Source organism: Gopherus flavomarginatus, chromosome 4, assembly GCF_025201925.1.
Source record: "Gopherus flavomarginatus isolate rGopFla2 chromosome 4, rGopFla2.mat.asm, whole genome shotgun sequence".
Classification (NCBI taxonomy): domain Eukaryota; kingdom Metazoa; phylum Chordata; order Testudines; family Testudinidae; genus Gopherus; species Gopherus flavomarginatus.
In genome coordinates, this window is record NC_066620.1 from 58,459,792 (window position 1) to 58,481,610 (window position 21,819).

At 47.3% G+C, this 21,819-nt stretch overlaps 1 protein-coding gene across 2 annotated transcripts in view; it reads left to right on the forward strand.

Annotated features, from left to right (window-relative positions):
• GALNT14 (polypeptide N-acetylgalactosaminyltransferase 14) overlaps window positions 1-21,819 on the forward strand; it is a 203,599-nt gene that overhangs the window by 74,777 nt on the left and 107,003 nt on the right. Inside the window, exon 2 of one of the 2 annotated variants that reach the window (XM_050948561.1) lies at window positions 4,772-4,941. In XM_050948561.1, coding sequence (XP_050804518.1) covers window positions 4,772-4,941 — 170 coding nt within the window. The remainder of the gene's footprint in view (window positions 1-4,771; window positions 4,942-21,819) is intronic. The other variant, XM_050948562.1, reaches the window with a different exon arrangement.

Consider the following 21,819-nt stretch of genomic DNA (forward strand, 5'->3'; position numbering starts at 1 on the left):
GCTGGTGAGCCTGATTAACTACTGTAAGTGAATCTTAATAGGCAAGTTCCCTAACAGAGTGGTTTGCCTGGTGCTATTGAGAGGAAGAGAGAAGAACCTATTTCATTAAAGTGGTAGGCTACCCTTCCCCCTTTTTTTAAACTAGAGAATGGGGTTTTTTTTCTCTCTTTGCTGTAGACTTATTCAATCTCTCAAACTCTTCTGGCAAAAGAAGTGACTGTGTTTCCTATAATTAATACCAAACATTAAACTGCAGCATTGAAAGAGAAATTGCCTAATTGTGAGGAAAAAAAATTAGAATTTATTACCAGAACATGAGAGAAAATGAATGAGACAAAGAGAGAGAGGAGCCCTGCAGAAGATAAATAGAAAGACAAGTGGAATATTGACTTGATCTTTCTCTAGTGCAGGGTAATTTGGCATCTAAAGTGAGTTAGATCATCATAAATTAAATTTAGGTTTCTGCACATCAGTTAAATAACTCCCAAGACAGAATTCTAGTGTGAGGAAGAGGTGATAATACATGGTGGAAATATAATGAAGATCTTATCCAATAATCCAGAACTGATGTGTGGTCCCTGCATGTGTGATGGGGCTTTTCCTTTCCTTTGTCAGTGGTCCAGGAACAGGTAAATCATCTACCTGCAAGTTGGAGAAGCCGTCTGTGAGTAAAACACTTGGATAGCCTGAATGCTTCCTATACAATGCATCCTTCCTGATATGCAGTGCAGATTTGCTGTCTGCAGTGAGTGTATGTCTAAACATTCCCATCCAATTCCATGCAGCCTCACAGGAAGTTTAGGAGAGGAGGTTGAAGAATACTGCATCCCAATGAGACTTCAAGGGGGTATTTAGCTATAGTAAAGAGAGTGTAATTATCCAATAGGAATTTGGCCAGGACACTAGGGTAAACTCTGCAGAATGTAATCAAGTACTGAAGCTCTGCATCTGATGTCCCATCTGTGTAGGGTGACCACATGTGGTAGAGTGTGCAAGCCTCACACTGTGCAGGAAGGGGTTAAGGAGTTACTCTGGGCTCATAGGTGGCCCTATCCTGCAGCCCCTCCAAGGTATGCCAGGAGTGGAGGAAGAGTTTAAAAGGGGAGAAAGTCAGCTCAGGGGAAGGCAGACAGCTTGGGGGCGGGGGGAAGAGAAGGAGGAGCATGGTAATGACAGGCTGTTAGTCTCCCCAGCTTCCAGGGAGAGGCCAGACAAAAGGCAGAGCCTGCTGCCCTGCCTGTGCGTGGCCTGAGCTTCTGGAAGTGAAGGTGGGCTGGACTTTAGTCTTTCTAGTGGCATTTCCTTAAAATGAAGATGGTCACCCTAGATGCACCTCCCAGCAGCACAGTGCCCCAAACTTCATGGAGGAACATTCCATTTTAATTGCAGGAAGCATTCACTGTCTGATAAACCAGCTCTGCTTCTAGACATCAGATGCCTTCTATCCAAGGATCGGAATCTATAAATGGAAAAGTCCTATTCAGTCATGTACAGTAGCTTGTTACCTTGCCTTGTCTGCTGAGCACACAATCCTAGCTGGAGCACACTCGACCACTGTATCTTCTCACAGGCTAGGCTGTTCAGAACGTCAGAGTTTAACGTTGCAGCCTCACCACCGTATGTAAATGGCCGGTGTCCTTGTAATGCTGCAAGTACGAACAGAAGGGCCTAGAACATATGGTTGACGTCACAGCAGTTGCCTAATTGCATTGTCTTGGAACTGCATCTATCCGTTATGCCATGTGAACTTGGCAAGCATCAAGCTCAAGCTGGCAGAGACTTGCCCACTACCCACACTCTCTTGCAGCATAATTATTCAGAGATCAAAGGGCCAAGCCACTTAGCCATACTGTACAGGGATAGGTTGCCATTATGCCACGGTTTTAAAGGGATGCTGTACTGATAAATCTCTCAGTGCAGGTCCTGATTCTCCACTGTTCTGCCCTATATCCACTTGAGCACTGCTATAAATGAGTACACAAAGTGCAGGGCAATGGAGAATTAGGCTCACACTATATTACTACTTCTGTATAAAGCTGAAAGAAATTTGTAATATTTTGCAGATGGTTTAATTTTTGCTCTTCCCTCACTTGGCTGGTCAGTTTCACGTCCTGTTTACAGTCCATTCCCTCTTCTGGCTCTCCTGTCTAGTTCAATAACACTTTCATATACATTTAAAAAAAATGACCTGTTTTTATGGCCATTTTAAAATGGAAACATTTCTATTCATATTAAGTTTTATGAAACTTTTTTTCAAAAACACAACTTCAGTTTAGGATCTAAACCTGAACTTTTCTTCAGCAGAGCTGGAATCTCAGAGTCCTCTCCAACCCTTGTAAATTTCAGGGCTTCAGTGGTTCTGAGATGCAATCAGCTCAGTTTTTCCTGATCTTTCACTGTGCTGGTAAATCATGTTTTACAAGATGCCTTAAAAAAACATAAACTATATTTATTGCACAATATTCTGCACTCCTACCAAGAGCCTACAAACTTTTATGGATAGCCTTCTGCTCATAAACTTCCCGATGGACTGGAGTGGCCTTAACATTTTAATAACTTTCCTTCATTCTTGGTGTCCTGGGATGCCGACTGATGGTCAGTAAGGTGCACTATTCTGTGATTGTCATCAGAGGCAGCCCAGCCCAGGTAGAGCAGTTGTAAGCAGAAAAGCAATTGTAAGAAATGACGTTGTGGTGCACCATATTTATTCCCTCTGCTGAATGTGCTGCGTCTGCAAGTTAAAAGATGATTTTTATAACTCTCAGCAACTGTATGCTCACCTTGGGATATGAAAATAAAGTCATGGTCTTCTTGCCTATTGCCGCATGGCTGGTAATAAAGCTTCTGCGATCAGACCAAGCCTTATTATGTGCTTAGATCAGGGTTGGGATAGAATTGAGCTTGCTGCTCTGTTGTTGCATGGGCTTAGTAGGTGCAAGAGGGGAATCACTTCCTCTGCTTAGTAAATTGACCAGATGGAACCCAAAGGCCAAATTTCTTTCTGGGATAACTCCACTGGTGGGGGTGGACCCAACTGGAGTTACAGCAGGGTGAATCTGGCCCCCAGGGAACAGAGAGAGAGAGAGTATTCTCCAGGGCGAATAATGGGGTTACACCAGTGTAAGGTCAGAATGAGCCTTGATGTCTCTGCTCTGAAGAGTTTACATTCAACAGCCCAGACTCTGATCTCTGTGTCACTGATCAGTAATAACACTGAGGATCACGGAGTTAGGTCCTCATTTACGCTGGTGTAACTGAAATCAGAATTTGGCCCAACAGAGTGAGCAACAGTAAGGGTGTGGCTACACTCGGAACTTCAAAGCTCTGCTGCAGGAACACTGCCGCGGCAGCGCTTTGAAGTGTGAGTGTGGTCGCAGTGTCAGCGCTGGGAGAGAGCTCTCGCAGCGCTGCACGTACTCCACCTCCTCATGGGGATTAGCTTGCAGCGCTGGGAGCCGTGCTCCCAGCGCTGCGGCACTGTTTACACTGGCTCTTTACAGCGCTGTATCTTGCAGTGCTCAGAGGGGTGTTTTTTCACACCCTGAGCGAGAAAGTTGCAGCGCTGTAAAGCGCCAGTGTAGCCAAGGCCTAAGAAATATTGGGAGTGCTCCGAAGGGAGGACAAGAAATAAAGCCGTCTTTGGTTAAAACCATAGAGGGACCTGGGAATCTTTGTGCTTTGAAGCAATGCCGTGCCTTTGGAGGTGGCCTGTGTTCCCTTAAATTTCACTCCAACGGCCTTGCAGCATGAGAAGGGACATTCCAGGGGAATCTCGATCCAGCCCTTTTTGCTTAAACTGATGTATGGGATACAGGCTGTTCATTTGCAAGAACCATCACTTCCCCTCCCCCTTCCTATTAACATGGAAAATGTGCTGTCCGATGTGAATAAAATCAATTATGGGATAAAAATCGCCTGTTTCAAAAGCTTCATTTTGTGCCATTAGCAGAGGAGAGCGGCTGTGAGATGGAGTAACAAAAAAAAGATCAATTATTCGATAAGATCACAATTTTCTTTGGTGCTGAAATTACTGTACACGTTTGAATTGCTCTGTATTACATGTAGGCTGAGATCAAAGAGGTTGTGCTGCTGTAACGATGTGATCTTATCGAGTGCACCTTGCGTTAGCCACCTCAGAGCCGGCCCAGAGCCATTGTGTGCTGCTTAATGAAATGACATTTTGACTCTTGTACAGGGGGCGAGCAACATAGTAGCTCTGCAGCTCCTCTATACCTGAGCAAACAGTGGGGATGATTCATCCCCAAATCTCTTGCTTAGCAGGACCCCCTGCTGTCTGGAATAATGTGGAGGCAGGGGAGTTAGTCCAGGTGAGCAGGCAGTGTTTCACCAAGCCAGTGAGCAGGCAGTGTTTCGTCAGTGTTTCACAGATGTTGCACCAAGCCATTTGAAAGGAAGTGCAGATTGAGCCCAAATGCCTTGCATGCTGCTGAATATTTGACAGGTGTGAGAAGACATTAAAACATACAATATAATTTAACCAAGCGAGTCACGACTGTTGGATGGTGCTGAGGTTTGCCTGAGGGGCATCCCCCATGGTCATGTCCTTTTAATTTGTAGCAGGCCAGATCCTCAGCTGATGTAAATCAGTGCAACTCCATTGGACTTCAGCTACTGTCGGTGAGTGGGTGCGAGAGACCACACGTGCTGAGGAGCTGCTAAGCATTTGCTGGGTGTCACTGCACTCTACCCAGAGACACCTGTGACGTGCAGGCCTCCATGTTCTGATGGGGTTCAATGTTTGTGTGTGCAGGGCTCAGATGTCGACTGGGATGACCTCTGGGATCAGTTTGAAGAGAGAAGGTACCTGAGTGCCCGGAAATGGAAGGGTGGAGAGGACCCATACCGCCTCTATGCCTTTAACCAGCGGGAGAGCGAGAGGATTCCCAGTGACCGTGCCATCCGCGACACCAGGCATTACAGGTTCTTGTATCCTTCTCATCCTCTTCCTTGATCAGGCAGCACTAGTCAAAAAGGGACATGATTGGCCCTTCCTTAAAAGTGTGCACTGGAGATAAAAAACCTACACTTGGGGGAAATTAATGGGCCAGAGACGTGGCACACTGTGTTGTTGGATTGGGAACCTACCTAGGGGATATCTTTGTTTTCAAAGAGACCCAGATGAGATAAGACATATTGACTTAAAAATAATTTCATTACATGCATTACTAATATCACCTCAGACAACTAATTGAAACAGCTTTTGTGCTGTTTGATACATTGTTTGCATTTCACCAGGGCAGGGAAGCTAGACCGGTCAATTTTACTTCTTGTTTATAGTCCGTTTCTACTCCTGGTTTTCTTGTGCAAACACAACAATGCTGTTTTAGTTTTTTTCCCAAATTGGAAGAGGATGTTTAAATCCTCAAAAATCCCTACTGATTGCACTGGAATTTTAAAAAGAATATTTCTTGATTTTCATGCTGACCTCCAAAAGCATGAGATAGGTCCATACAATCATGAGATTGGCTTAAAATAAATGCTGAGTGCTTTTTATTTCCCTTCTGGCTTCTGTTCCTTTAAGGTGTATTCATGTCCTGTTTTCAAGCTTTTCTCTGCAACCATTAGGGTTAGAAACTTCACTTTTTAAAAGTGAAAGCAGATATTGCCTCCTAATACCGTGCCTCCTGAAGCCAAGGCTTTTAGAGAAACACCAAATATCATGAGACAGGCAACTGTGTGATTTCATTCTATTTCTATGATGCTTGTGACCTCTCTCACTTTATTCAATAGAAACCAAACCTAAGGGCTAGGCCTAAATTTATTGAGTGCCCCTTTCATTAGTTTTTGGGTGCTTGTGTTGAATAAACAGTAAAGTCACTGATCCACCCACAAATGAAGAGGAAGGGGTCTGATTTGGTCTATATTTTCTTAGGATGAGACTTCCCCCTTGTGTTTGTCTAGTCTCATGTATGACGCTGACATCCTATCCTCTGAAAACTTCACCTGCTCAGGAGGGTGAACGCCATTGGATTCCATTCAGATTCTTGAGGAAAAATAGACATCACCTTCCTCCAAGGCAGGCAGAATTTTGAGTGAACAGGACCGTGTGTGTCTGTGTGTCTGTGTGTAAGCATACCACCAGCACTGATCCCTTCTGGCCCTAGAAGATCTTGTGCTGCGGAGGAAACAAATCAGATGAGGTGCCAAGTGTAGCACAGCTGCTCGCTATTTTGTTCAGCAGGGCAAGGGTTAATAAAGGGAGGAAGGAATTATTGCAGAGTGAAAGTGAAGGCGTTGCGGGGGTGGGGAGAAATATAGGAACTTATCTGGCTAGTTCTCCATCAGCCAAAGGAAAGGGCTCCTGAGTGGCACACTCAAAGAAACTCACTCTCTGCTTTGGAGGGCCATTTGGATGGTGCTTTGCAGGTGGATTTGGGCCATCTGGGGGATTGTCATCTTTCATAATTACAGTGCAGCTTGACTTAGTGGTGATGGACTCCCCTAATAACAGTGGGAAACTGACAGGCAGCAGCTGAGTGCTTTCAGCTCTGAGGGGTTGGGAGGGCCTGGAAGGGCCTGATTTCACTATAGCTAGGCAAAGGATTCTGGCACTTTCCTTCACAAGAACTCACCCAGTTTTAATCCCCATTTTCCCCATGAGGATCTTCAGGGGAAATGCTGCCCCAGGCTATATCCTACTTGCTCTGCACGTGTTGTCACTTCTTCAGTCAGCTGCATGTAGCAACAGCAGCCCCTATCGTCCCCTCCTGTAGGCAGACTTATGGTAGGGAATCTCCCTGAGGTTCTTCTGACGAAGTGTTCTCCCTTGTCATTCTGATGGGGCGGGGACAGCATTTTCTATGGGGCCTGCCTGCAGTCCCTTGGAGGCCCGGGATCCTCATAGATTTCAAGGACTCTGTGGGAGGCTAGGGCCGTACATAAGGCTCTGTGAGCTAGGCCAGACTTCTTGCCGGTGCAGTTCCAGTGGGGCCACACTCACAGGGCTCTCTTGGCCAGCAGAGGTCCCTGTGACACTACCCGCTGCCTCTAGTTCTAATACCTTTCTCCTAATCACATGTTGCTGATGGAGGGTGAGGCATACCCCACCCACTCCCCATGCCTGGATCCCCAGACCTGCAGAGAACCCTTCTTGGGGTCCCGCAGAGAGGGAGTGAATGCTGCCCTATGAAGACCTATCCTGTCTCCATCCCATCTTTCACAGGGGAGAGCTGAGATCTCCATGAGTTGGCATCTAGGGAATACAACTGGGACCAATGATTATGCTTCTAAGTCAGAGATGGGCAAACTTTTTGGGTCGAGGGCCACATCTGGGTGGGGAAATTGTATGCAGGGCCGGGGCAGAGGGTTAGGGTGCGGGAGGGAATGCGAGGTGTGGGAGCGGGTACGGTGTGCAGGAAGGGGCTCAGGGCAAGGGATTGGGGCAGAGGAGGGGTGCGAGCTGTATGAGGGACTCAGGAAAGGGGTGCAGGAGGGGTGCAGACTGGGGGGGATCAGGGCAGGGGGATGGGGTGCAGGAGAGGTGCGGGGCATATGAGGGGGCTCAGGGCAGAGGGTTGGGGTGCAGGAGGGGTGTGAGGTGCAGGCAGGGGGCTTAGGGCAGGGAGTTGGGGGGCAGGGTCCAGGAGGAGTTTGAGCTCTGGCCTGGCGCCGCTTACCTAAAGCAGCTTCGAGGTGGCAGCGGCGCGCACCTGGGCCAGGGCAAGCTCCCTGCACGCCTGCCCTGGCCCCATGTCGCGCTGCTCCAGGAAGTGCTGTGGCCCCCCCGGGGGGGGGGGCGGGAGGAGAGCAGAGGGCTCCATGTGCGCTGCCCTTGCTGTGCCTCCAGGTACCTCCCCTAAAACTCCCATTGCCTGTGGTTCCCCGTTCCTGGCCAATGAGAGCTGCGGGGAGCAGTGCCTGGAGGCAAAGGCAACCCATGGGAGGCAGGGATGTGGTGTCAGCTGCTTCTGAGAGTGGCGCAGGGCCCATGGCACCACGAGGGTCAATCCTGCAGGCCGGATCCAAAGCCCTGAGGGGCTGGATCCAGCCCATGGGTCACAGTTTGCTCACTCCTGTTCTAAGCAGTATTCCTTTCAGTGCAGTGAACCAACGATCACTAATTGATTCTCCACCTCCTTGTGAAGTACCTTACTCACACATGGGACAATACAAGCACTGGGGGACTTGCCCAAGGCTGTCTGGATGGCCAGGGGAAGATCCAGGATTAGAAACCAGGACTTCCTGGCCCCCAGCTCTGTGCTTCTTCATGCAGGGCAATGACAAGTGGTGCAAAGAATTATTTAAAGGGTTTGCACTAGAAGAGATAGCAGAGGCTTGTTGGTTTGGCAGCACAGTGAAGAAGCTGCATCTTCTCCTGGATGGTATCACCTAGGGGTGGATTTGATGTATGGGGAGGGGATCTGACCTAGCTGGAGTGGCTTGGGGCAATCTGAACCCTTCCTTCCGAGAGCTAAATTAGAACTCCCCTCCCTTGTGTTCCCCAGTGCTGCTTCTCTCTCTGCAATTCATTTGGTTTGAGTTATAGCAGGGCTCTGCTTGCTTTCCAAGGACATGGCTCAATCTTCAGCTCCTAATGTAGTTCCCATCCAACCGCCAGAATCCTTAGTACAGTAACTCCTCACTTAAAGTCATCCTGGTTAACGTTGTTTCATTGTTACGTTGCTGATCAGTTAGAGAAGATACTTGTTTAAAGTTGTGCAATGCTCCCTTCTAACGTCGTCGTTTGGTAGCCACCTGCTTTGTCTACTGCTTGCAGGAAGAGCAGCCCATTGCAGCTAGCTGGTAGGGGCTTGGAACCAGGGTGGACCGGACCTCCCTGGTCTCCTAAGTTCCCTGTGCAGCAGCGGCCCAGCAGGCTAGCAATTGCAGCTGTCCCTCTCCCCCCGCCATGTGCTGCTCCTGCCCTCTGCCTTGGAGCTGCTCCCTGAGACTCCTGCTTGCTGTGCAGGGGGGAGGGAAGGAAGAGGGGGGCTAATGTCAGAGTGTCCCCCTACCCCTGTTCCTGCACCCTGCTTATGATGCCATCTTCCATAGAGCAGGGGGGACACACCAGGGCTCAGGACGGAGGAAGCTTGCTGGCAGCAGCTGGGGTCTCAGCAAGCTGATCTAATGAACAAGGCAGTGTACTTAAAGGTGAAATAAGCATATCTCCCTCCATTCCTGCTGCCTTGTAGAGTGGAAGAGTTAACTCTTGAGGGCTAAGCCAATTGCTAGTTCATCATTTAGCAGTAAGGGAAATATCTCACCCTCTGACTCCTCCACCTCAACCAAATTTCACAATCATCATCACTGTGTACCAGTATTAAATTGTTCATTTAAAACTTATAGCGTGTGTGTATATATATAATAAAGTCTTTTGTCTGGTGAAAATTTTTTTCCTGGAACCTAACCCTCTCATTTACATTAATTCTTATGGGGAAATTTGATTCATTTAACATCGTTTCGCTTAAAAGTCACATTTTTCAGGAACTTAACTACAACATTAAGGGAGGAGTTACTGTACTCTGATAAGTAGAGATAGGCCTGCACCAGAGCCCTTGGTCTGAATCCAGATCAGAATCCGATCCTGGGTCTGGATTTGAAATTCCTAAATTGCCTCTGTGCAAAGAGGGAGAACCAAAATGTGGGAGCCAAACTTCCAGCATTAATTTCCCCAATTCAGCTCTTAAGGCTAGGCCCTGAACCCATCTCTAATGATAACATCGCACCAGTTCTGTAGCACAATTTCTGTTGTGATTTTTTCACTCTTTTGCCTAGTGAGGCCAGATGCTCTTCGCTCTGAAGGGGAGCTGACAGCCCTGACGGACACATGCTATAGCTGAGCAGAGAGCCTGTTATTCCTGGAGAGAAATAATGCAGGGGATATTAACCATCTGCCTTGTTTTAAAGGGAAAATCAACTAGACTGACCCTTTCTCCAAGCCCTGTGGTGGTCTGGCTGCTGTGGCCAAGTGTCAGTTTTTTTCTGGCCGCGTGACATGGTGTTGAGTGCTTTGGAAAAGAAAAGCTCTCATTAAGGGAGGAAGCAAGGGCACAGCATGCGGAGGGGCCTGGACTAATTACATTTACTTCCAATTTCCTTAACCTAGTAATTGGATTCTGATTTATTGAATATGTCTGGCTAATGGTACATCATCCACAGCATTGCTCAAGCATTAGAGCAGCCACTAAGGAACTGGGGCTGCCTGGAGATTTAAGGGCACCAGACAGCTGGGAGGAGGAGGCTGCAGGAAGACCGGTCTAACAGCCCTCTATGGAAGGAGGTTTTTGTTCACTGTGCAGCTGTTTGGGGAGATGCAGCAATATGCCCTGGCACTACAGTGCGCTTTGCAAACAGACCTCGCTGCTACGTCTCATTGGATAGAGGCACTGGGGAGGGTTTGTTTGATCTCTTAGCACAGCCTGGTGGGTAAATGGAAACTGTCATATCAGACTCTCGCAGCAGGGAGATTTTCAGTGGCTGACGGGCTGCATGAGGGAAAGAGTTGAGGAGAGTCAGGCTGGGATTGAATGTTTTGGAAACTGGCGCTGTACCTCCTCACAGGCAGGAAGAGTTGAGCCTCCAAAGAGCTGGATAGCTCCTGCCCGACAAGCATGTGAGACCGGCAGTGGCTGTCCCTAATGAGCTGCAAAAGACTCAGTTCGGACAAGCAGCCAAAGGACAACTTTGGTCTGGTGATCAGGCTCGGAATGCTTTGGGAACAGACTTTCTTGGGAGCTTTCCACTCCTCTCAGGACCTGATTCTTCTCTCAGCTGTGCTGGTGTAAATCGAGAGAGAACCCCCGTGGGTCTACAGTAGAGCTCTTTGTTACAGTACTGTTGTTATTGTTAGTTCGATTCTGGGTAGCACTGAGAGGTTCCCGTCAGGAATGGGGGCCCTTTGTGCTAGGTGCTGGCCACACGCAGAGGGAGCAACTTGTTTATTTCATTTATAGCGCACTGGCTGAAGGACAATGGAGTGTGTCCACATTACTGACCCCAGGCAGAGTGTGGTTTGCCTTTTCGCTTCCCCCTTAGACAGCATTACGCTGATTCAGGTGGAGTCGCTGTTGTCTTAGGTGAGAGATCAAACTATCACTGGAAGGCTGGCAGAGAGTGGCCTTTCTGCCCCTTGCTGGGGGCCTTTCTGCATGTTCCCCCCCAGTAAGCCCTGTCCCCAGGAGTGCAAGTCCTCAGTCAGTAATTCAGCACTGGATTACTGCCTGTGACAAAGTGCTTTCCTCCCCACAGCCGTGCCCCTGCTTATGGCCCCACCCCCTTTCCAGCTCTGTAACTCCTCCCAGCTGAATTGTTGGCTGTGATGAACCACAGGTGGTTTCTCAGAGCAATGTTATCAGCTGGTGATCCACAAATGGGTCACCAGCTGGGCCTGCGGCAGGAGGAGTGGAAACAGGAGGTATGTTCCTCTCAGTCTTTCCACTATCTGCTGGCCCCTTTCCCTTCCAAAGCTGGCAGGGGGCATGTCTGAATCTGGTGCTCTGGGTCAGCCCATTGAAGAGATGAGCAGCAGCTGTGAAGTTCATTCCTGGATTTGAACTTCCCCAAAATTTGCAGGTGGTGGGGGTGGATGCAGGGTTGAGAGTCATAGTGGGGGTGCTCTGGCCCCATCTCTAGGACAAGGTTCTGTTCGATCCAAGTTTCAAGTTGCTTCCTCTCCAACCTTTTTCTCCCACCCCTGACTGCAGGACATGTGTGACTGCAGCAGAACTAGCAAACCTCCGAAGCACAGTAATTCCTAGCCAATGTCACCTGCCAAAAGAGACGGGAGAACTTCCCAGCTCTTGTGCTTGCCACTTTTCCACTTTGAATGTGATGCTTTCTCCGGGATGGTTCTAGAAAATCTCCCTGCTTTTTGCCCCAGCCCAGCTAAGCAGCTGGAATTATCAGCAAAACCTGGCAGGCTCGGAGCAGCAAACTCCCGCTAAAGGGTCAAAGAAAAGGGGCAAATCTTTAGGGGGAAACATCTGGCATCAACGTCCAGTTGCTTTGCAATATTTGTTGTTGTTTTTTCCCCTTTGCTCACTCAGAGGTGATGCCCTGTCTTAGACAATGAGGAACTGTAGAGTCAGTGGAATTAGAGCAGGGAAAGACCTATTAAGTCATTTTATCCATCCCCTCCCAAAGCCAGATTGAAAAACAACCCACAGGGAATAATGACTTGAGCAATGGGGCTTCCACCACTTCTCCAGGGAGACCACAGTGTAAAGGATCTCACAGTTGAGTAACCATCCTAACCTTTCCTGTGCTTAATTAATTATACTCCCTTGGATCACTCTAAACCAGTTGCTTTCAACCTGTGGTCCACAGACCCCTGGGGGTCCGCAGACTGTGTCTACGATTTCTAAAGGGGTCCGCACCTCCATTTGAAAATGTTTCTGCAAATGAAAAAAGGTTAAAGCCGCTGCTCTAAACAATGCCTCTCCCTGCTTTAAGCACTTGTAGATGGCATATGGCATCCCGACCCCTTCATTCTCATTTACCCAACCCTCAAACATTAAACATTTCACATTCCCACAGAATAAAGGCATTTCCACATGCTCTGCCCAAAGTTAGTAATTCATCATTCTTAAAATGCTGCAAGTCTAAAGCATGGCTGACTGGCCTTTGCCAGCAGGTTGAATCCGTAGCACTGTACAAGTGCCTCTAATGCATAGCTTCTTCCTGCAAGCTAGCTAATCTGCCGAGAACTGTGAGCCACACATGTACTGTTGGATTGCATCTCTGTCATGTCCCACTGTAAATACCCATTAGCAAACGTGGTTACTGAGAGTGGGGGTTGTGGGTCTGTGTGGGGTGCGGTGCAGAGGTGTGTGCTATTGCTCAGCAAATTGGGAAATGGTCAGAGGGTAGGATATATTACCCAAAGCCCTAAGAATTCTCAGTAATGGCTTCTGACTTTCTTCCAGCTGTAGCAGGCACCTCCCAAGGAGTGCAGACATTCCAGTGTTTATGGTATTACTGTTCCATATGCTAGTCAGACTGACCTCCACCTTCAGAACTCTCTGCTGGTTTTATAGGCACACAGGTCCTGCTGCTAGTCTCAGGTGGTGCTGCACTGGCCTTGAGCTTGCTCTTCCTGATGGTAATAGAGTGAAGGGGAGAAAATGAGGTAGTGGTGGGGGTATATTAGAAGACAAACTCTGGGAGGGGAAGAGAGAGGGAGCCTCTGAAGGACTTTTTTTTTTGTCATGTATATGATATGGCCCCGCACAGGGCCTCCACCCATGTCTAGTTACCTGGGTTTGCCTTGCTTTTTCCACCTCAATTCTAATACGAATTTAGCAGCTACTACCTCAAGAGCTGCTTTTCTGAAGCACCTTCCATCTGAGGGTCCCACAGTGTTTTACGCACAAGCCCATCTGTATTAACCTCTAATTCTACTGCTGCCCGAGAAAGAGCCGCTGCTAAAACTTAGCTGGACTTGAAGTGGGAAGTAAGAAGGTGGTAGGGAGACTGATGGGATTGGAGGGTAAACTGCTAGAGCTAGAAGTACTCTGGCAGATCCAGGGCCATCTTGAATAAATTTGCGTGACCCTGCCAAACCATTTCTCCCACCATATTTCTCCCACTCTCTGCCAGCCTTCCAGTGATAGTTTGATCTCTCACCAAACCATTCACATATCATCCTTCTCCCAGTCCCTTTGCTGCAAGGGCCATGAATCAGTATGTCACCTTCTCCTCATCTCCCACCCCAAGCCTTACATAGGCCAGCTTGTGGTAGTTGGTGAGAGGCTGTCTCACCATGGGTGGGTAATCTTTCCAGAATGGGAGCTTGTGCTTGTGGAGACAATTAGGCTGTTCCTGTTAGAGGGAGGTACGGGGTTAAAACTGGTGTTCCTGACCCAGGATTGCAATAAAGAGGGGGCCGGGAGGTATTTGGAGACCTCAGGGGCCCAAGCTGTTTTCAGCACAGCGCTCTGTCAGCACAAAGCCACTCACACACACTGGAGCAGGAGCACATCACCCTACTATTTTGTTCTGTCCTTTGTCTGATGGTAAACATGGTGCATACGGGGATGTTGGGGATCTGTGCATGTGTGTATTTGGTGTGCATCTGTGTACGTGTGTGTGCAGGTAGTTCAAACATTTGTATGAGTGGCATCTGAAAGGTGAGTGTGTAGTGCAAATGTGTGCTGCAGGGCATGAGTGGCACAATTGTATAGTGTCTGTGTGCGTGTGTGTGCTTTGGAGTTACATTTTCCTGTTGAGTTAATTATTGTAGTGGTTCTCAACCAGGAGTACATGTACCCTTGGCGGTACTCAGAAGTCTTCCGGGGGTACATCAACTCATCTAGATATTTGCCTAGCTTTACAACAGGCTACATACAAAGCACTAGCGAAATCAGTGCAAACTAAAATTTTATAGATGCTGGTTTGTTTATGTTGCTCTGTATGCTATGCACTGAAATGTAAGTACAGTATTTGTATTCCAGTAGATTTATTTTATAATTACATGGTCAAAATGAGAAAGTAAGCAATGTTTCAGTAATAGTGTGCTGTGACACTTCTGTATTTGTATGTCTGATTTTGTAAGTTTAAAGTGAGGTATAAATGGGGGTACGCAAGACAAATCAGACTCTTGAAAGGGGTACAGTAGTCTGGAAAAGTTAAGAGTCACTGGATCATTACATTCCAGACTTGGATTGTGCACTGGATTGCATTACAGCACCCTGCTAGCTCAGCAATAGCAAAAGTCATAAATGGGAACAATTAGATTTTGACAACATCCACTTGCCTGAAAGTTTTCTGTGACTCCCCAGCCCGTTTGATTTCTTCTATTGCCTTGTCATTCTCCAAATCTAGTTACGTTCCTGAAGCCTGCTGCACTAAACCTACCTAGAAATGAATCAAAATGAACAATCTGTCTTGACAACTAGAAACAATTTCAACACTGCGATGTTTTGTACCATCAAAGGAAATTTTGGTTTTATGTCTTTTTTTTGCTTGGCTTCCTCAGAGCTCTTTGTAATGTTCTCTGCTATCCCTCCAGAGGATCCCCTGGAATCATTAGTGTCTGCAGAGTGACCTGTGTAAAATGACCCCTTCTCACTCCACTGAGCCCTCTATGTATTCAGAGTCTCATATCTTGCTTACATTAGCGACGGAAAAATGCTTCCATTGCTCCTTTCAGAGCTAACACCTGTTTTTGGCTCTCTCTCCTGGCTCTCACATCCTCATGACAATTGGCGACGCCTAGCTGCAGAGCTGAACTCTACTCTCCGTTACTGAGGTTGCAGGGGTAAAACTAAGGGCAGAATTTGAAGACAGGACGAAGGTTGCGCGTGTGTGTGTGAGGGCAGAATTTAGCCTGCAGTATCTTTATTGCTGGCAATACAGTAAGGGCCCTCGCGGATCCAGGTGAGGTTTGCACGGCTAACAGATATATAAATCCCTGTATGTTTCAGAGGAGATCCATACAAAGCTGTCATGATTTAATTGCTGCCTTTCCTGTTGCTGGCCCTAGGTCGTTTTTCTCTTTTGGTTGGCAGCTGCAGTGTAGCTGAGCTAGTTCAATGTCCTATGCCATGTGGACCAAGTCGTGAGGTCAATGTTTACTCAGACGAAGTCCCGTTAACTTTGATGCTGAACGTGGCCCAACATAAAGACACACCCATACCTACCCAATCTGAGATGACTGGTGTAGTTTTTGCTCAAGGGAAGCCTAGCCTTGGGAATAACAGGGAGTTCTAGATCAGGGCTGAGGGACATTGGCAGAGATGTGTTAACCCCCAGGATGGGAATAATAGTGCTTGGGACTCAAGTGCTATGTCAAAGCTGTACTGGGCCGCTGAACTGTCATAGTGGGGCATACTGCAGGTCAGTGTTGGGGCACGCTGTCATCCACTGTTTGGTGAAGGTGGAAGAGGGCACTGGAAAAGCAAGGGGCATTAAGGCCTGGATTCAGGTGTGCTGCCAGAGCTCTGAGGCGGCTCAGTGCTGTGTGAGCAGGAGGTACTGTGCAGTAAGTCAGGACTGAGGAACATTGGCTGAGCTGTAGGGCTGGGGAGCAAGGAGCTGTTGCCACACTATTCTGCAGGGATGGTCCCAAAGACTTCCTCAAGACAGAACAAGAAGCAATGGTCAGACAGAACAAGAAGCAGTGGTCTCAAGTTGCAGTGGGGGGAGGTCTAGGTTGGATATTAGGAAACACTGTTTCACTAGGAGGGTGGTGAAGCACTGGAATGGGTTGCCTAGGGAGGTGGTGGAATCTTCATCCTTAGAGGTTGTTAAGGCCCAGCTTGTTAAAGCCCTTGCTGGGATGATTTTAGTTGGGGATTGGTCCTGCTCTGAGCTGGGGATTGGACTAAATGACCTCGTGAGGTCCCTTCCATCCCGGATATTCTATGATAATAGCATGGTGATTAGTGAGTTTGATGAAAGGGCACTCTCAGGTGCATAGGCAAAGCTGTGCCTTGGGGCCAGGAATGGTAGGAGTGGGGCAAATCAGGACTTAGGGTGTGAGGGGGTGGAGGGGGAGACAGTGCGGAATAGGAGCAGATGTTGCATGTCAGGATTCAGGCGTTTGACAAAGCTTGGCGGCAGGACCGGGGTGAGGTCTCTGACACAGCTGTGGGTGGGAAGCTTGCACAATGCCTGCCTGCACTGAGGCTGACTCAAGGCAGTAAGTTGCTCACCGTACTGAGCCCTACATCCACTTATATGTTATTATTCATGGGCCCGCTTCAGGCAGACTCCCATTGACTTCACAGGGATTACACATGTGAGTAAATGCAACTTACTGTGAGTAAGAGCTGCATAACTGGGCTAATAGTGAGCAGGTCAGCTGATGCGTAAGCTACTGCATGTTATGGGTTTGGCTCTCTCTTTGTTTCCATAATTTCATTATTCGTTGCCATTCCCGCACCCCAGAGCCAGTAATCCCCAGCAGGTTTGTTCTGTCCTTCTGTGATTCCAGCTGCTTGTGGAATTTCTGGGTGAACCCAGGAGATCGATTTTGTTCCCAAATAAGATTTATTATGTTTGGGCCAAGTGTCTGATCCAACTCCTGTATGTGGGGCAACGTCACTCCGGCTCTCTGGACAACAGGGGATGTTCATCTGCAGGAGGATCTGAGGCTGGATTGGCCAAGTAGAACCTGAGCTGGACTTCTGCTGTCCAATGCAGCCTCTCACACCTTGTGGCTGACATATGGGGAGATAGCAAAACGTGCTTTTCTGAGGGACAGTTGTGACAGGGAACAGCTGGGAATAAAGGCAAGATGAAAATGTTTCCTGCGGGAATTGGCTTAGGCACTTATTTTTCCCAGCTGCTGGTGCCCCGAGAGCACAGCATGACTTTGCTTGACAACTTTGTGCTGGTTCCAGAACCTGCTGGATAGTGAGGAGTGAGGACTCTGGAAACACGGACTCTGCAGTGATGGGGACTGGCTTGTGCTTCGATGATGATTTGCGAGCAGATCAAATGGCTGCAGCTCCATTTCTCCAGTCAACACTTGACTGTGATAGAGTAAAACAAAATCAGTGGTTTTAAAACTGTTTTTCAGAGAGTGGGCAACATCTTAACAGAGAGATTTCCCATTGGCATCTGCCCAGCCATGCACAATCACACTGCAACCCTTTGGTAATCACTGCAATCGCTTGCATGGAACGTTAACATTAGGAAAGGCTCTAATATATTTTTAGCTTCTTTTAATGCACTTTAGAAGCTGAAAACAAGTTGAGGTGGCAGCACCATGTGGCCAGCCAGCTCTCTGCAGTCCAGCTGCAAGCTTACAATTAACAGAGCCAATTCACTAACTAGCCAGGGAGATCTAGCCAAATGCTACTAAAGAGTTCTGATAAAGAACTCACCGTCCGGCTAGGAAACCCCTTCCCACCTGTAACAGGAAACTACAAACAATATACCATAGCTTATACCTGTTGTCACTCCCCATGCTGGGCACTAGGATCAGCTGACTGAGAGGGTCAGATCCTGATGCAACTTTCACCTCAAAGGCTTCAGCTCTTATAACGCAGGTCAGAGTCTGACCCAGAGTTTCCTTCTTCCCCCAACAATGAGCTATGGGGCCAGTCTGGAAAACCCCTTCAGTGGCTTGAACACGGGAACTCAACATTGGTTCCGTGCTGTGAAGGAGTGCTGTTGGCATTGCTGCGTTCAGACACAGTTGTGATCTGTTACCCCACAGGTGTGGTGTTTCAGTGGAAGGGGCAATGAACTCCTCCATCTCATCTATTGTTTCTAGAACCCTTGGGGATCCATCTTGCAAAAAGGGTGCTGTATCCATCAGTGTCATTAGCGTTAGATGGGGAAGGATAAGTCCTGCTTGCATGACTGCACCCCTCTGATGTCTTGCCAACTGTGAATATCCTTTATTGTTCAGAGAGCAGAACTGACACTGCTTGTGTGACCCGAGGTGTGCTCCTTTTGTTGTCAAAACTGCCCAGGAAATAAGCCAGCAGCAGAACTGCACAAACATTCCCAACAAAGCCTGACACCCTGGAAACTCACCTGGTTCCGGGTCTTGATACAGATTTGAAACTCAGACTGAATTTGAAGAAAGTTCCAAGAAGGTTCCTTGACCTTTGGGGTGACCCTGGCCTGCCTGTGATGGGCCCAAACCCAAATCCATAGATCTGAACATCCAAAACCTTAGGAAAGCTGAACTCTGGCCTCTCTAGCTTCGTTCCACCTTTAGTTCTGAACAAACATAGTTCATTGTCTGGGTTAGCATCAAAATCATTTTTCAGCTGAATTTCACATTGAAGTTTGGTTATTTTGAACTTGAAACTCGAAGTGAAATTCAGGGGGGTGCACACACATGGGTCAATCCTGGAGAACTTGTTTGCATGAACCCCTGGGAACAGGAACCACTGAGCTCATGCAACCCTACCCAGGAGTCTGGCATTGGAATTTATCAGTGGCTAAATCTGAACCAATCTGAGATGCATAACTAAACACTAGGTCTTGTTGCAGAGTGTGTTGAGGCCTCAAGACCTTCTGCATGTCACTCTTGGTCCAAAGCCTCTTGGTTCTGAGGCAGAGTTTTGAACCAGTCGACAAAATTGACAAACTTGCTTGTAGTGCACATGATTTGTAGTGCTTCTCTCTGAGCAGCTCACATTAATGTGACCAGGGTTTGTATGGATGTCCTTGCGAGACCCATCTCATTCCAGTTTCCAGGCACTATCAGCCTAATTCTTCTCTCACTTATGCTGCTGTAAATCAGGAGTGACGCCAATGAAATCAAACTCCACTGAATTGTAAAACCAGATTCAATGAGAGGACATATAGACCAACATCAGGGTAAAATGTCTTTGGGAAGCCTATGGCCATCCCTGCATACCATGTGTCTCCCTCATTGTTAGCATTTACTTGTTCTACAGTAGCCAAGATCAGGGTCCAATTGTGCTAGGCGCAGAATAAGTAACAGTCCCTCCCCCAAAGACCTTACACTCTAAATAGATGGGGGCAGACAAAAAGTGAGAGAAAGGAATTATTATTATTCCCATTTTACAGATCGGTTCCAGAGACCCAGAAATGAACTGATTTGCCCAAGGTCACAAAGGGACTTTGTGGCCAAGTCTGGAATTTATCTCCTGAATCCCAATCCAGTGTGTTAACCACAAGATCATCCTTCTTCACTCTCAGCCTACTCAGAGGGCTTGATTCTGTTCTCACCTACAGCTATTTCTCTCCAGTGTGACTCCACATGATTTCATTGCGATTACTCCTGACTTGCACTGATATGGAGGAGAAGAGAATCAAGCCGAGAGATTGGGTGTTGCCTCTAGGCTAGCTGACCCAGAATATAGCACTTCTGCATTTGCTCCCTTATATCTTGCAATCTTCTGAGCACTGTTGCCCTCAAGACATCTCATGTTGAACTTGTTACTGCTCTGCCATGAGTAGATCTTTGTCTTAGCATATCACAATAGTGTTGATAGAAGAGCACCCTGGTAGAGGAACTGGGTGACTCTCACCAGGTAAGGGCTGGGAGATCTTGAGCCTTTTCAGATCTCTACAGTCTGCCCAGGTTAATAGTAAATGAAAATTGTTACCTGCTGCTGGGTGGCTGATGTGAAAACAGGTGGTGGTTTTAGTCCACTTCTTGGTGGGACAGGAGTCTGTCTAAAAAAAACCTCACCCTGCAACTGGTACCTTAGCTAGCAGAGAGGCTAAGGGTAAATAGGATTAATGGATTCCAAGGCTGGAAGGGACCATTGTGATCATCTGGTCTGACTTCCTGTATTACACAGGCCATAGAACTGCCCTGAAATAATTCCTAGAGCAGAGCTTTTAGAAAAACATTCAATCTTGATTTAAAAATTAAATTGTCAGTGAGAGAGAGTCCAGCATGATCCCTGGTAATTTGTTCCAATGGTTAAAGCAGCAAAGAGTCCTGGGGCACCTTATAGACTAACAGATGTTTTGGAGCATGAGCTTTTGTGGGTGAATACCCACTTCGTCACATGCATCTGACGAAGTGGGTATTCACCCACGAAAAGCTCATGCTCCAAAATGTCTGTTAGTCTATAAAGTGCCACAGGATTCTTTGCTGCTTTTACAGATCCAGACTAACATGGCTACCCCTCTGATACCCTCCAATGGTTAATTACTCTCACCATTTAATTTTTTTCTCATTTCCTGTCTAGCTTCAACTTCTAGCCGTTGGATTGTGTTATGCCTTTCTCTGCTAGATCACAGACCCAGTAGTAAATAATTGTTCCCCGAGTAAGTACTTATACTCTGTAATCAAGTCACTCTTTAACCTTCTTTCTTAAGCTAAATAGACTCACGGAGCTCAGTCTGTCACTACAAAAGATGTTTTCTAATCCTCTGATCATTCTTGTGGCTCTTTTCTGAACTCACTCCAATTTATAAACATCCTTCTTGAATTGTGGGCACCAGAAACGGACACAGTATTTCAGCAGTGGTCACACCAGGGCCAAATACAGAGGGAAAATAACAGCTCTGTTGCTACTTGAGATTCCCTTGTTTATGCATCCCAGGATCGCATTCACTCTGTTGGCCACCGTGTCACACTGAGAGCTTGTGTTCAGCTGATTATCCACCATGACTCCTTAATCTTTTTCAGTCACTGCGTCCCAGGATACATTCCTCCATCGATACGTTCTTTGTTCCTAGATATGTATATATTTACATTGAGTCATGTAAAAACACACATTATTTGCTTGTGCCCAGTTTGGCAAGTTATCTAGATTGCTTAGAACCAGTGACATGTCATCTTAATTATTTACCACTCCCTAGCAAATTCTAGGGGATTTACTCTCTTGCTTTGTGTAGAGCAGGAAAACTTGTGAAGCATCAGACAGCACTTCTGAAAGCAGCATAAGTCAAGAGACCCAGGGGAAAAGCAGTTGCTCTTCACCACCAAAGCCTGTTTCCTCGTCTTGTTCTCTTAGTCAAGCAGTGCCGTGTATCACTACAGTCTCGCCCTTGGGATACAGAAGTTTTGAGATCTGGAGCTAATATTCCCCACATCTCAAGGGTTTTCAGATCCAGAGATTTGGTTCAGCTCCTGAGGGGCCTGACTTTCAGAACTGTTGAGCCCTCGCTGTTCCAGTTAAAGGCAGTGGGAGCTGCAGGTCCTCATCACCTTTGAAGGTCGGGTCCTGCAAGAAAAGGGACCAAAAATCAGAGGAGTATTAGAGCTGGAGTCCTGGTTCAAGCTAATTTCTATACAAGACCAAACAATTGGTGCTGAATATAAAAGAGAATGCACAGACTGGGAGACGCAATGGGAACTCTGTACATATAGAAGGCCTCGTTCTTCTCTGTTACACCAGTGCAAATCTAGAGTAATGTCATTGGCTTTGATAGAGGATCTCTAGATTTTACATCAGAGAAGAACAGAGT